This window comes from Salvelinus fontinalis, chromosome 13 (assembly GCF_029448725.1).
Source record: "Salvelinus fontinalis isolate EN_2023a chromosome 13, ASM2944872v1, whole genome shotgun sequence".
Lineage (NCBI taxonomy): Eukaryota > Metazoa > Chordata > Actinopteri > Salmoniformes > Salmonidae > Salvelinus > Salvelinus fontinalis.
The window spans coordinates 37,263,891-37,280,731 of NC_074677.1; the positions used below are offsets into that span (position 1 = coordinate 37,263,891).

The following is a 16,841-nucleotide window of genomic DNA, read 5'->3' on the forward strand; positions in this document are numbered from 1 at the left end:
GGCCCAGTCGCAAGTCTCTGGAAGACTGAAACAGGTTTCCCCTCAAGAATTTCCCTGTATTTTGCACCATCCATCATTCCTTCAATTCTGACTAGTTTCCCAGTCCCTGCCAATGAAAAACATCCCCACAGCATTATGCCACCACCATGCTTCACTGTGGGGATGGTATTCTTGGGGCAATGAAAGGTGTTGGGTTTGCACCAGATAGCGTTTTTCTTGATGGCCAAAAAGCTCAATTTTAGTCTCATCTGATCAGAGTACATTCTTCCATATGTTTGGGGAGTCTCTCACATGCCTTTTGGAGAACACCAAAGATGTTTGCTTATTTTTTTTTTTTAAGCAATGGCTTTTTTCTGGCCATTCTTCCGTAAAGCCCAACTCTGTGCAGTGTACGGCTTAAAGTGGTCCTATAACCCTGAAGGAGTTGCAAAGCTCCACAGCGGAGATTGGGGTATCTTTGGTCATTTTGTTGCCTCTCTGATTAATGCCCTCCTTGCCTTGTCTGTGAATTTTGGTGGGCTGCCCTTTGTGTTGCAGGTTTGTGGTGCCATATTCTTTCCATTTTTTAATAATGGATTTAATGGTGCTCCGTGGGATGTTCAACATTTGGGGTAATTTTTTTTATAAGCCAACCCTGATCTGTACTTCTCCACAACTTTGTCCCTGACCTGCTTGGCAAGTTCGTTGGTCTTCATGGTGCCGCTTGCTTGGTGGTACCCCTTGCTTAGTGGTGTTGCAGACTCTGGGGCCTTTCAGAACAGGTGTATATATACTGAGATCATGTGACATACCATGTGACACTTAGATTGCACACAGGTGGACTTTAACAAATTATGTGACTTCTGACGGGAATTGGTTGCAACAAATCTTATTAAGGGACTTCATAGCAAAGGGGGTGAATACATATGCACACATCACTTTTCCATGTTCTCTTTTTAGAATTTTTTGAAACAAGTAATTTTTTAAATTTCATTTCACCAATTTGGACTAATGTGTAACACCATTACATGAAATCCAAATAAAAATTACAGGTTGTAAATGCAACAAAATAGGAAAAACGCCAAGGGAGATGAATACTTTTGCAAGTTACTATATTCTGATCATTTACAAAAGGGTCAACGGAAAAGACAAAATGCGCATCATTAAGCAAAGGGATTCAATTAGGAGTCCAACACATGATTCTCTAGCTCAAAACAAATACCATCACACACACACATTTTGGGTATACATTTTAGAATATTCGGGAAAATTATATTGTACAGAAATTGTTCTCATCAGCGTTGTGTTCATTGCTCAACTTTTGATTGAAAATTGATTGCTCTTCCTGCACAGTGACATTGCAGTATATTAAATTCCCTTTACATTTAACATCCTACACATTTCCATTACATTATATCAATTTAACTGCTTACAAATTCCCTTTTTACACTAGAATGAACTTCTCACATTCAAAGCCCCTTGAAATAATGGAAATGGTTGCACCCTCTGGCTGGTGTTTTTTTTCTTGCTGAATCTCACAGATTGCACTTGATTTTGGCTTGGAGAATGTAAACAGAATGTAATTTGCTCCATGCTACAATGACACACAGTCCATTCAGATACAATATTGCCGTAAAAATGTGGTATGGCAACTCAAACAAATAAAAGGGCAATCCTTTTGTTGTAAATAATTTGTTGCAGTTGATCACAAACAATGCATTATCACAACCTTGAAATCACAAACGAGAGAAAACACTTTATATTACTGGCCTCAATATTCTAGAAAAACCTGCTAAAAAATATAAAGAACACATTTGATCATTGCTTTTAAATTCACACATGCCTCATCTCTGGTACAGCCTCTTTTGTACTCTGACATGTTTGAAAAAGATCCATGCATTGCAATTTGTTCAGACTGTGCTATTCTTTCTACATAAACAGAGTTTTGCATTTATTTGGTCCCTTTTAACAAAATGGCATTTCAAGAAAAAGGCAGATATCAATTCATTAAAATGTTATTGCAAATACCAAAGACACATGTAGAGCATATTCAGTATTGTTGCAGTACAATAAAAGGGCATTATAAAATGCACAAAAACAACTATTTTCAGTGAATCTCTCTCATTAAAACTGCAATATGTAACTTTTTGGGCGACCCAACCAAAGTCACATAGAAAAGTGAGTTACAGAGCTGTCATTCTCATTAAAAGCAAGTCTAAGAAGCGGTATATCTGTTCTATGTGCACTACTTCTATGCTTCCCGTTCTTATGTTTTGTTTGAGTCTTTCACTTTCGTTTTGGTACACCAGCTTCAAACGGCTAAAAAAAACAATATTTTTGGTTATGGAAAACATATTTTACTAGCGGGATAGATGGTGCAATGATTCTCTACACAATGACTCTTTAGTGACACTGATATAAGGCAAACTATTTGAATTTTAGCAACCAGCAAATGGCAGAGCGATTTCAGCATATTGCACCTTTAACAATCATTACATCGCAAAATCAAACCAAACTTTGGTCTATACTTTTACAGCATATTCCCTTTGTTAGGGGAGTATTTCAGTATCCTTGATTCAGTCTGGCCCTGTTAACCTGCTGTCTGAGCATTATGACAACTTTATTAAGTGTTTGAAGTATCTACAGTTGAAGTCGGAATTTTACATTCACTTAGGTTGGAGTCAATAAAACTCGTTTTTAACCACTTCATAAATGTCTTGCTAACAAACTATAGTTTTGGCAAGTCGGTTAGGACATCTACTTTGTGCATGGCACAAGTCATTTTTCCAACAATTGTTTATAGACTGATAATTTCACTTATAATTCACTGTATCACAATTCCAGTGGGTCAGTTCATGCACTAAGTTGACTGTGCCTTTAAACAGCTTGAAAAATTCCAGAAAATGATGTCATGGCTTTAGAAGCTTCTGATGGGCTAATTGATATCCTTGAGTCAATTGGAGGTGTACCTGTGGATGTATTTCAAGGCCTACCTTCAAACTCAGTGCCTCTTTGCTTGACATCATGAGAGAATCAAAAGAAATCAACCAAGACCTCAGAAAAAACATTGTAGACCTCCACAAGTCTGGTTCATCCTTGGGAACAACTTACAAACGCCTGAAGGTACCACGTTCATCTGTACAAACAATAGTATGCAAGTATAAACACCACGCAGCCATCATACCGCTCAGGAAGGAGACACTTTCTGTCTCCTAGAGATTAACATACTCTGGTGCGAAAAGTGCAAATCAATCCCAGAAAAACAGCAACGGACCTTGTGAAGATGCTGGAGGAAACAGGTACAAAACTATCTATAGCCACAGTAAAACAAGTCCTATATCGACATAACCTGAAGGGGCGCTCAGCAAGGAAGAAGCCCCTGCTCCAAAACCGCCATAAAAAAGCCAGACTACAGATTGCAACTGCACATAGGAACAAAGATCGTACTTTTTGGAGAAATGTCCTCTGGTCTGATGAAACAAAAATAGAACTGTTTGGCCATAATAACCATCGTTATGTTTGGAAGAAAAAGGGGGAGGCTTGCAACCCGAAGAACACCATCCCAACCGTGAAGCACAGGAGTGTCAGCATCATGTTGTGGGAGTGCTTTGCTGCAGGAGGGACTGGTGCACTTCACAAAATAGATAGCATCATGAAGCAGGAAAATGATGGGGATATATTGAAGCAACATCTCAAGACATCAGTCAGGAAGTTAAAGCTTGGTCGCAATTTTTACTATTTTCTACATTGTAGAACAATGGTGAAGACATCAAAACTATGAAATAACACATATGAAATCATGTAGTAACCTAAAAGTGTTAAACAAATCAAAATATATTTTATATTTGAGATTCTTCAAAGTAGCCACCCTTTGCCTTGATAAAAGCTTTGCACACTCTTGGCATTCTCTCAACCTGCTTCACCTGGAATGCTTTTCCAACAGTCTTGAAGGAGTTCCCACATATGCTGAGCATTGTTGGCTGCTATTCCTTTACTCTGCGGTCCAACTCATCACAAAACATCTCAATTTGGTTAAGGTCAGGTGATTGTGGAGGCCAGGTCATCTGATTCAGCACTCCATCACTCTGCTTCTTGGTAAAATAGTCCTTACACAACCTGGAGGTGTGTTGGGTAATTGCCCTGTTGAAAAACAAATGATAGTGGGACTAAGAGCAAACCAAATGGGATGGTGTATCTCTGCAGAATGCTGTGATGTGCCTTGAATTCTAAATAAATCACTGACAGTGTCACCAGCAAAGCACCCCCACTTCTCCTCCTCCATGTTTCACGGTGGGAACCACACATGCGGAGATCATCCGTTCACCTACTCTGCGCCTCACAAAGACACGGCGGTTGGAACCAAAAATCGCAAATTTGGACTCATCAGACCAAAGGAAAGATTTCCACCAGTCTAATATCCATTACTCGTGTTTCTTGGCCCAAGAAAGGCTCTTATTATTGGTGTCCTTTAGTAGTGGTTTCTTTGCAGCAATTTGACCATGAAGGCCTGATTCACGCAGTCTCCTCTGAACAGTTGATGCTGAGATGTGTCTGTTACTTGAACTCTGTGAAGCATTTATTTGGGCTGCAATCTGAGGTGCAGTTAAATCTAATGAAGGTAACTCTGAGTCTTCCTTTCCTGTGGCGGTCCTACTCATGAGAGCCAGTTACATCATAGCACTTGGTTTTTGCAACTGCACTTGAAGACACTGCATTGACTGACCTTCATGCCTTAAAGTAATGATGGACTGTCTCTTTGCTTATTTGAGCTGTTCTTGGCATAATATGGACTTGGTATTTTACCAAATAGGGCTATCTTCTGTATAACAACCCTACAACTGATCAGCTCAAACGCATTAAGGAAAGAAATTCCACAAATTCACTTTCAACAAGGCACACCTGTTAATTGAAATACATTCCAAGTGACTACCTCATGAAGCTGGTTGAGAGAATGCCAAGACCATGCAAAGCTGTCAAGGCAAAGGGTAGCTACTTCGAAGAATCTCAAATATATATTTTACCTTTATTTAACTGGGCAAGTCAGTTAAGATCAAATTCAATTACGTCTCAGGAACAGTGCCCCTGCCTTGTTCAGGGGAAGAACGACAGATTTTTACTTTGTCAGCTCGGGGATTCGATCTTGCAACCTTTCGGTTACTAGTCCAACGCTCTAACCACTAGGCTACCTGCCACCCCATATAAAAATATACTTTGATTTGTTTAACACTTTATTGGTTACTACCCGATTCCATATGTGTTATTAGTTTGTCTTCACTGTTATTCTACAAAGTAGAAAAAAAATAAGAAAAACCCTTGAATGAGTAGGTGTGTCCAAACTTTATATAACTTACAAAATATATATATATATATATATATATATATATATATATTAGGGCATTCCGAAAGTATTCAGACCCTTGACTTTCTCCACATTGTTACATTACAGCCTTATTCAAAAAATGGATAAATAAAATAAAATAATAATCCCCCTAATCTACACACAATATGACAAAGTGAAAAAACAGGATTCTAGACATTTTTTTAAATGTATAAAAAATTAAAAGAAATATATTATTTACATAAGTATTCAGCTATGAGACTCGAAAATGAGCTCAGGTGCATCCTGTTTTCATTGATCATTCTTGAGATGTTTCTACAACTTGGAGACCACCTGTGGTAAATTCAATTGACAAAATTATTTGCGAAGGAACACACCTGTCTATATAAAAGGTCCCATAGTTGACGGGGCATTTCAGAGCAAAAACCAATCCATGAGGTCAAAGGAATTGTCCGTAGACCTCCGAGACAGAATTCTGTCGAGGCACAGATCTGGGGGAAGGTACAAAATAAATTCTGCTTTATTGAAGGGCCTCCATCATTCTTAAACGGAAGAAGTTTGGAAAAACCAATAATCTTCCTAGAGCTGGCCGCCCGGCCAAACCAATCAGGCCTTTACAGTAGAGTGGCCAGACGGAAGCCACTCCTCAGTAAAAGGCACATGACAGGCCGCTTGGAGTTTGCCAAAAGGCACCTAAAGGAATCTCAGAACATGTGAAACAAGATTCTCTGGTCTGACGAAACCAAGCATACAGCCAAAATGCAGGAGTGGCTTCGGGACAAGTCTCCGAATGTCCTTTAGTGGCCCAGCCAGAGCCCGGACTTGAACCCGATTGAACATCTCTAGAAAGACCTGAAAATAGTTGTGCAGCGACACTCCCCATCCAACCTGACAGAGCTTGAGAGGATCTGTAGAGAAGAATGGGAGAAACTCCCCAAATACAGGTGTACTAAGCGTGTAGATCGAGGCTGTAATCACTGCCAAAGGTGCTTCAACAAAGTACTGAGTAAAGGGTCTGAATACTTATGAATTTTTTTAAAATAAGGCTGTAACGAAACAAACTGTGGAATAAGTCAAGCGGTCTGAATACTTTCCAAAGACACTGTATTTATCCCCCCCAAAAGGTTGACCTCTTCTTAAAATTGTTAAATAAATGTTTAACTTCTATGGCTGCTAAAGAATTGGATCAGAATTTGTTTCATCAATAAGGCTGTAATTTGCTCAGTCAACTAACAGATTGGATAATCAGGCCACAAGCTTAACTGGTTCAGTGGTTATTTCAGAGGAACTTTGTCCCGCCTCTGACATCTTTGATCTCCATGGAAACAACTGTGCCCTTTGTGGCAGTAACTCAATTTTCTATAGCTACCGGTTCCATCTTCTCGCTCCCTGCAGTAGGCACCAACTCTATTTCAGCCTCCTCCACTGCAGCGCCATTCATGAGTGGTTTAGCATTTTCGGCTGTGTGGCTAACCGATTCAGGAGACAAAGAGGTTTGTTCAGGTGGCGTGCCTGTTGGACTGCCCTGATCTGCCAGAACCCCATCCATGACTGCCAACTGCTACAGAGGAATGAAAACATTGGAGAAATGTATTCAAGCCACCCGAGAAAGCTTTTACATGTGCCATTAGAAAAATCTATATCCACTTACTCTCTGGAGATCTGTCATTTTCTTCTCACCCTCTGCCTTTTTCTGTGTTATGGTTAACAGGTGATCCAGAATGGACTGCTTTGGCTGCATGCCCTTATCAAAATGATTATACATGCCACACCAAAACCTGTCAAATAAATAATGCAATTGGTATTCTATCAAATTAAACACAAATTCAAATGTTTGAAAAAAATACTCTGTACAGCTATTGCTCATGTACATTGACAATATATTGATTTGCTCATAGTGGAAAACTCAGGAAACCAATGAGAACTTACTTGAAATTCAACGGCAATGTGCTTGGCCTCAGAACCTCCCTCCCTAATGAGCATTTGTGCAGAGGATTTCTGTACTGATGGCGGTTCTCCCAGAGAAACGGCCAAACGGAGAAGGTCCTCTCATAAAGTCTGAAAATTTAAAGGATAAATTGTTCACGAACAGATTAAAACCTCCAAATCGGAAATTACTATTACAGAAAAGGAAATCAGATGTCTGCATAGGCACTGCAGTTTATTTCAGGGACTCCTCACCGCATCTCCTCTCGCTCTCTTTGGCAGTTGCCAATGAAATTTCCAAACTGGCAGGAGTAAACATGGTTGTGGATTTCCAAAAGGTACTTCTCGTTGTACTCAAATCCACAGGGGTACTGCTCCATGAGATTCCAAAGACATTCAATGAACTGGGTGAATACAGGGGACACCTCCTTGGGATCCCCATCCACATGCCCACACCTGCAACTCAATATTATATCTGTTATCTTCTTATGTCCTATGTACACCATGAAGATCTTATGTTAAGATTTATCTGGGTTTTAGCTTGTCCGATAGTTCAGTTGTTTTTGTCTCAAAGTTGTGTAATTTAGTAGACACCAACATGGTTAGATGATTAGCCTTGTTCCAAATATATTAGATGTTAATACCTTTGCGTGAATTTATGACCCATAGATATCCATTCTTTTTCTATCAAAACCTAAAATAAGAAATAAACAGAACGTGAGTTTAAATAGTGTTCAAATTATTATATTTTGTAGACGATAACTGTGCTGTCCAGCACACAAATACTCATATTGTCAAGATACTGTAAGCAAACCACTCTGTTCTCACCATGAGTCCCTTAATGGTACGATAGAAGGGGTCCAAGAGGATGCTGGCCAGAGAACACACCTGGGCTGTGCGATCCCAGCCATCTGAGCAGTGTACAAGCACACTAGCCTTATCCTCAGCCAAAGCCTTAGCAGAGACAAAGGATAGCTCAGAACCACATCATACATGCTAGTTTAAAAAACTAGATGGATACAGAGAAAAAAGGACAATTTGTTTTCATACATTTCTAAGGTTATAGGTACTAAATAAGAATGTGTTGCTGCGTTTATATTGAACTAAGAAGATCGCTACATGGCAGGATGTCTATTACCTTAGCAAGAAATACTCCAGCATCCATCACAGCCTTGATGTGACGCAGCCAACCAGAATTCTCCAGTCCCGTCAAGTAGTCACTCATTGTTGGAGACTTCATAGCACACACTGAAAACAGAAGATGAGAACTAAGCACCTTATAAACTTGACTTTGTCGAGCATGAACTTTGCCTGGTCTTTAGTCCATGCTGCAAAATGACTTTTCACTTTAGTAAATGATTAATAAGTACATCCGATGATTATGGTTCATCGTTTTAATGTGAGAGCAATGACAGTTACCTTCCAAAAGCTTCTGCAGACTGTTCCTCATGACATGGATATTCTCAATGCCCACAAACTGAAAGCGGATGTTTGAGTAGTTGTCCTCATTCTCGTATCCCTTCCCTGCTGCTCTATTGGCCATGGCATTCAACTGGGGAAAAAACAGGATGGTTCAGGTTAGGATGGGGCAAATGAAACATACAGGGGAAATTAGCAATACAATTATCTGAAAGCGTGTTTATTACCTTAGGCCTGGTATCCACCACATACATGAAGGTGCTTTTGGGATTAGCCCGGCTGATTGCCTGTAGCATCTCCTCATCTTCTACACATCGACCACTTAACCCGGACAGGGGCTGGCTACAGCGGCAAATGGCAGCCTGGTAGATGAGGGGGAAACCAAAACAGCTTCACCATGAAGTGCATTTGGAATGCCATTGTAATCATTAACCCTCCTGCTGTGTTCCGGTCGAATTGGACCGATTTACAAGTTCCCACAGAAAAATGTAGTTAATTTAATCTGATTGTCATAAGGTTCCATGACTTTGTCCACACCGGGCATCTGAACACACAAAATACATTTTGATAATTTTCATTACATTTTGTGTGTTTTATTTAACTTTTGTACACCTGTGGTGTTCCCGGTCAAAAATGACCAGTCATTAGAAATGAATGGGTGAGACTACAATTAATGTATAAAATTGAGTTCAGGCACATGCCCATTCATCAGATGGACACGCTTCCTCTCCCAGACCCCCAAATGCATGTGTGTTTGAACACACACACACACACACACACACACACACACACACACACACACACACACACACACCTCACTCCCCTTCTTGGCTTCCATGGCAACCCCCACAGGAACCTTTACCCAATAGAATCTTCCCCCAAACGGGAACCACACCTGTTGGCATTCTCACAAACAATTGCAACATTGTCTCAATAATATATTCAACTTTTCTCACAGCTCTGGTACATAAAGCTTTTTTGAGACCTTGCTCACGATTCATTCTGTGGCAGCACAATGACCAAACGATATACTGTGTGTGAGGCTCTTGACCATATCTTTGATCATGACACTGGTGGGGAGGAGAGTCCTCACCAGTGGACAATATGTTTCATCTGAGTATTTGTAGTCAAAATAATCCAAACATTATGCTTTTTTTTAATTCAAAAACTAGTTGTATGAGTTCAGGTCAATGAGGCCTACAGGCCATAAATAGCAAATAGAAGTTCAAAACATGTGAATGTTCACAAGAACTTAAGTTGATAAAAAGATCTAACAACATTAGGTGATAATATATGTATTATTATGGATTTTTAATCAGTTATAATGGGACGGTAATTTTGGACTGGGAAAACAGAATTAATTAACGTGAAACGAACACAACAGGAGGGTTAACAGATACAGTAAGTATAGCATGAGAGCAGAGATGAGACTGACCTTTGCATTAAATAAGGGAGAGTCTGAACTTACATTACTTTCCTTGTGGTAGTAGGAGAGAGTAGGAATGCGCCCCCTGCTCCTGAATTTGGCACTCCCAAAGACTGTGCCCTTGCTTGCGGTTTTAGGAATGCCCAGTTCTGAGTGATATGTGCTGCAAAGCTAAGCAATCCAGAGGGAACAAAACAATGTGTGCATGCATTAGTTGCAAATGCCTTTGCTTGATGAAAGAGCTAATGCAAAACTAAAGAATTGCATGGGGGAGGCAAGACAGCATTTGTTTGACAAAAAAACGAATCCAATAAAGAGTCTGAAAGGCATATGATTGCTTAACTTACCTCATAGTTCTTGTTGAGGTCTGTCATTTCCCAAAACTCATTGGGCAATCCCATTCTTTTGAAATCCATGGCTGAGTCAATAAAGCCCCAACCATTTCTTCTCTCATCATCATCTTGTTTTGGGTTGTAAAGAAAAGCATACAACTCTTCCACTTTCCCTATAAAAAAAATGTCCAATGTTACTGTAAAGACGAATTGTATAAATATTAACAGTGGATCATAATTGTGTTTTTCCCCGAAAGGGAGGAGGGTTGATCTGGAATGCTACTGTAAGTACCTGGTTGGGAGAGTCTGACCAGGGACTGATGAACATTTTGGCAGTCCCTCTCACTGGAAATGACAAAGTGAGCCACATGGAAATTCTTGCAGGAAATGTGAAGTGGGCATCCCATGGCTGTAAGAGGGAGTTTCTCTACTGTGGCTATGAGATGGTGTAACATCTGGTGAAGATGAGAGAGAAACCAAAAACTATTAATCTTGAGTCCTGGCTTTTAAGTTCCCTACCTTTCAATATTGGCAGAAACCCAGATAGGTGTAGACCTAATATTTGTGGCACCACCCATGCTACCAAGGGGCATATAGTTGCTTACACACCAACTTAGCCTACATCCTATCCAGTGCCTTCATATATGTGAACAGTGACGGTTTACATAGTATGGGAAAGGGCCATGGTTTGCTTTCATACCAGGCAATTACACCCCTTTGGCGCTCAACCCTTGCCATGCTCTCTGAGCAAGTGTCATACCCAGGTTTCCTTGCGAGTGTTACAGGAGGTCTCCACAAAGATTAGATGGGTTGCTGTTAGATAGAGAGTGCCAATGGCTGGCTTCTTTGCAGTGTATCGATCCAACAATTTCACTTCTTCCACCTGTCATTTCAAATAAAAACGACATTAGGACAGATTGAGTCACCACATGCCATTCTCTGAATAACAAATATCAACAGGTGAATATGAATGGCTGAGAAATAATTTCCAAGCACTCTTACTAAAACCAACACCAGGAAATCCTGGAGACCTAGAGGTTCCAACACAATGTGCTGACATGCAGGAATGTAACTTTAGTTAACTAGCTAGCTTACTTGCTGTTGCTTGTTGTGACTGTCCGTCTCATGACAACTATAGTAGCTAGCAAGCTAACAATCAAACATTACTAACTTAACAGTGTTATGTAGCTAAATCAGAGAGCAGGCAGATGATTCCGTTTAAAAACTATCCTATGAAACGTAACAGGCTAGATAACGAAGTCAGGTCATGTTAGCGTAGTTGCTAGCTAACTAACAATAGTTATTGCCAGTTAGCATCACTGGCTAACGTTAGCTAGTGGCCACCTACCTTTGGCGTTAAAATGTGCTCCATCGTCCAATGCCAAGAAATGGGTGCTGGTCTAAACAAGATTCATTTTTTTAAAGCGACTTTTTTCTTATTGTCGGTTGCTATTTCCCGAAGAAACTTTGCACATTCTGTAATTCTGCCTTCCTACCTAGCGCCAGCCAGCCTAGCAATAAAATTTTGGTACGTTCAAGGTCGCCTAATTTGTAAGGAACTTCCTCTACATTTGGAACTTTTAGCAGGGTCCTCCTGTTTCAAGCGAAATGTTACAAAGTTAGTAAAATTTTACAGTGTAGCAGTTTTCAAATTCATGTAGCCATGTGTCATTTGTGCTACAGTAGGACCATTTGCACATGAAAGAAATGCCTACCAGACACATGCATGACTTAGTAGTGTGCCTTTGTACAGCATGTGTATGTGTACAAAATGTCTGGACATCAATTACATGCATTTGCTGAGACAGCTAATTGGCTTTTTCAAACACACCCTCATCACTGTTCCATTTTTGTCAATTTGCTCTGATTTTAGCAAGGGTAAAATACCAAAGTTGTGCTGATGTGAGATATTATTGTACAGCTGCTAAATTGGTACTTTCAATTATATGAAATACAACGCTTGATTAAATCATAAGAACATCCTACTCTTGTTTATGCTTTTGTTGTAATCTCGATGTTGTTTTAAAAAATAATATAACCTAAAGCTTTAATTAATTATGTTTAGAAAATGTTATGAATGCTTTCAAAGAAAATCACTCACTGTATAAACCCCTTTTCAGTACATGACACATACTACGTCACGCACAGAAGCACGGGACTTTAGGACGCAGAAAGAAAGCCATCACCATCTGTACCCGTTATGTATAGCCTATATTTACGTAGTTATTACTTATAAACAACAAAAACGTTTTGGGGTTGTAATACGCTTGCAATGTTATTTGGATTATTGCTTGAAAAATTGCTCAGATTATATTTGGTTGTGATCTTTGCAAAATACCTATTTTGGATGCAGCAGTTGTTAGTTTGAATGCTAACGCTCATTGACAGGCTGGAAGCAAAGCTAGCCAAAGAGCCATTATACTGGTTTATTTGTATTTTTTTTGTAAAACACAGTTGATTTGCGATGATGACACAAACAGTATATTAAGTAGGACATTCATACAGATCTTACAATCTAATTATAATCTAAAAGTATTGTGAAATGCACTCATAAGCAACATTTAAATGTAGTTTTTTTTATTACCCTGGTGGTCTATGAGAACTCCTTGTTTTCTGAAAGCAAATAAACTATGCAAAATATGTTTTGCAAGTGATGGATCAAGTAGCCTGTAGTTTTGTAGACTTTTTGAATGGTCTTCAAGGAGCAAAAACATAGCGCAATGGTCTTCAGCGCAAAAACCTAATGAAAGGGCATCTGGTGGAAGTAAATTGATCCACCATTGTATAGTTAGTTGGCCATTCCTATGGGGGAGGTGAATGGGGATTTGGGGATATACACTGAAAATAAGGTCCGAGGTTAACACAGGTTTAGGAGATCTTATACCTTTTGTTCTATGAGATCATTATCAGTCAGTTAAAATTACTTTCATTAATTATTAAGCCTTTGTGTGCTTTATGTGCTTGTTTTGATTAAATGCTTTAAACATTCACAAAAAGTGATGTTGCAGATTAAGATACTTTCATTCAACAAAATGTATAAGATCTCCTAAACCTGTGTTTACCACAGACCTTATTTTCGGCGTTTATCCAAAAACAGTACAAAAAGCTTATTAATTTTCCCATCGGCTTCGGCCAACGAGCCATGGTGGAGTTAGCCGCCATTAGTCCCTAAAAAAAGACACCATTACTATTGCTCTGGAATGTCAAGATGGATATTTATAATGGGTGTGTTCCTCTGCCCAGGCGTTGCTGATGCATGCCAGATTTTACAGCGCCTGGATATAATATTTTAGATAGGCTACTGTATCAGCTAACCACATCATATATTATAGCAGACGGCACAATCGATGACTGAGACTGCCGCGCAGAAATATCCGCCCACAGAGAGAAGCACGAGATTGAACTTCACTCAACTTTCTAGAGCACTGGTCACCAAACGGTCGATCTCCAATGCATTGCTAAATCGATCGCCAAACATTTCTGTAAAAAACCCAACGATGAAGCCTTGTGTTCCTATTTGGTTTATTCGTTTTGGGCTCTTGGGGGTAGATGCACCTGATTCGACTGCCCTGCGCGCCAGGAAGGCAAACTGTTGACATTTTGAACCATTTCATGTGTCTGAAGGTATAAACTCTGCCTTCCCGGCGGGCCCAGAGAGCAAATCAAGTGCACTATAGGTGTTCAGCTGGCCAATCGAATTGCTCAGATTATCGTGTCTGCAGTATTGTAGCAGGCGTAAGAGAAAGCTACAGCAAAATTGATACTGTGATATTTCAAAACGTTTAAAACCATGACTAGAGAGACTGTCAACGAATACAGAAAATAGTTGCTGTTTTTACGAGTGAGTTCATGTTTAAATTCTTACTCAGCACAGTCAACACTTTGTATTCAACACTTTTATAAGCTATAAAATGTGCATTCTTCCTATTTCCACTCAGTGCTACAACAAGCAGTGCAGCAGTAAAGATTGAGTAGGAGAGTGTATCTATAGGCTTGTGCTGTTGTTATTATTAGCGGCTTGGGTCTTTTTTAATATCGATGAATATTTCACTTTCTCTGTTCATATGAATAAAAACATGAATTTGTGCACGAGGCAAAAATAATGCAGCGAGACTCGATGAGACTCGAGTCGCCCCATCAGCTGGAAGACGGTGTCCCTTTTTGGTCAGTGTCAGTGGAGGAAAGGGAGAGTGGAGGGATGTTGAGAGGCGGACCATCAGTCTGCTGCTCTCTCCCTAAAAGTAAAGAAACCTTAACAGAAAATGACTCAAGTAAAAGTGAGTCACTCAGTAAAATACTACTTGAGTAAAAGTCTAAAAGTATTTGGTTTTAAATATACTCAAGTATCAAAAGTAAATGGAATTGCTAAAATGTACTTAAGTATCAAAAGTAAATGTAAAAGTATAAATTATTTCAAGTTCCTTATATTAAGCAAACCAGACAGCAAAATGTTCTTGTTTTTTTATTGATGGATAGCCAGGGACACACTCCAACACTCAGACATCATTTAAAAACGAAGCATTTGTGTTTAGTGAGTCCACTAGATCAGAGGCAGTAGAGATGACGAGGGATGTTCTCTTGAATTGGAATTTTCCTGTCAAAATGTAACAAGTACTTTTGGGTGTCAGGGAAAATGCATGGAGTAAAGAATATTATTTTATTTAGGAAAGTTGTGAAGTAAAAGTAAAAGTAGCCAAAAATATAAATAGTAATGTAAAGTACAGATACCCCAAAAAACTACCTAAGTATGTCACGCCCTGATCTGTTTCACCTGTCCTTGTGCTTGTCTCCACCCCCCTCCAGGTGTCACCCATCTTCCCCATTATCCCCTGGGTACTTATACCTGTAGTCACTGTTTGTTTGTTGCCAGTTCATCTGGTTTATTCAAGTCAACCAGGGGTTTGTTTCAGCTCCTGCTTTTCCCTCAGTCTCTTTTTTCGCTTCCTCTTGGTTTTGACCCTTGCCTGTCCTGACTCTGAGCCCACCTGCCTGCCCTGACCCTGAGTCGAGTCTGCCTGCCGTCCTGTGCCTTTGCCCCTACTCAGGATTACCGACCTCTGCCTGACCTGGGCCTGGGCTTGCCTGCCGTACTGTACCTTGGCCCCACTACTCTGGATTATCGACCCCTGCCTGCCTTGACCTGTCGTTGTCCTGCCCCTGTTGCAATAAACATTGTTACTACAACATTTGGCACTTGGGTCTTACCTGAAACCTGATAAGTAGTACTTTAAAGTATTTTTACTTTAGTACTTTACACCACAGATGCAGGCACCTCAGCCCAGTAAAATAACAATAAAAGCAAATGATTTAAATGTGTGATAACTCAGCTGTGCCTCACAAGTAATACAACAATGGATCTATTACCGGTCTGATCATATAGCCTACCTCAAATGTTTAAATATAATTTTAAAAAATGGCCCGAACAACAATGCATTGGCAGGTCAATTCAAGCAAAGCCAATATACTGTGATAATGTATTGGGCCTATGGCTTCCTGCACAAACCTCATTGCTACAGTACTGTTTTTAATTGGTTAATGTTGCAACTGCTTACGTTTTTTTTAAAGTAATGTTAAAAAAAATCTGAGAGGTAGATCTCGGCTTGCATTTTGACTCAAAAAAGGTTGGTGGTCACTGTTCTAGAGTGTTTGTAACTGTAGTCTTCGTCCTCCTCGTCTGAGGAGTAAGAAATGTCGGACCAAGATGCAGCGTGGTAAGTATCCATTTTAATAATGATACTTGAAACAACAAACAAAAACAATAAACTGACGAAATAAACGAAAATGCAACAGGCCCGAAATAGTAAACACAGGAACACACGAACAGGAACAATCACCCACAATACAAAACAGGCTACCTAAATATGGTTCCCAATCAGAGACAACGACTAACACCTGCCTCTGATTGAGAACCATATCAGGCCAAACACATAGAAATAGACAAACTAGACATATAACATAGAATGCCCACTCAGATCACACCCTGACCAAACAAAACATAGAAACATACACAGCAAACTATGGTCAGGGCGTGACAGTGTTTCCTGTTAATACTATCAACGTTTCCCTTTACTGTGGCAATTGTGATCGAATCAACACAATATTATATATTAGCAACACAATAATATTTTCAATGCAACATACCGAAACAAAACAAACTATGCAAGAGATTTTGTTGTAGGCAGAACGCATCGGATTACGATTCTATTGCATTGACACACACTACTCAGCTCATACTCTACAGAGACCAGTGCGACATAAACAATCAGAGCTGCAGTAGGCCTATATGCAAATAGACCATTACATATATGGATCTGTGCCATTTACTTTGAACTGAACTGTGTTTACAGCATGAGCGGTCATGAGTAGATGCTTGTTTTGAAATCAAAGCGAGAGCTGCATGTAGCCACGTGTGCACATTTTG

General features: G+C 39.7%; 1 protein-coding gene across 1 annotated transcript; it reads right to left on the reverse strand.

The window, feature by feature from the left end:
• Positions 1-1,074: 1,074 nt before the first annotated feature.
• Positions 1,075-12,142, reverse strand: mtmr8 (myotubularin related protein 8). Its single transcript, XM_055942723.1, has 15 exons — positions 11,769-12,142; positions 11,181-11,303; positions 10,713-10,875; positions 10,436-10,593; positions 10,131-10,259; positions 8,890-9,024; positions 8,663-8,795; positions 8,382-8,491; positions 8,072-8,197; positions 7,888-7,937; positions 7,499-7,699; positions 7,247-7,375; positions 6,969-7,095; positions 6,687-6,878; positions 1,075-4,119 (listed from the first exon to the last, which is right to left on the reverse strand). The coding sequence occupies exons 1-15, from the start codon at positions 11,790-11,792 to the stop codon at positions 4,087-4,089; spliced, it is 1,833 nt and encodes a 610-aa protein (XP_055798698.1). The 5' UTR covers positions 11,793-12,142; the 3' UTR covers positions 1,075-4,086.
• Positions 12,143-16,841: the final 4,699 nt, after the last annotated feature.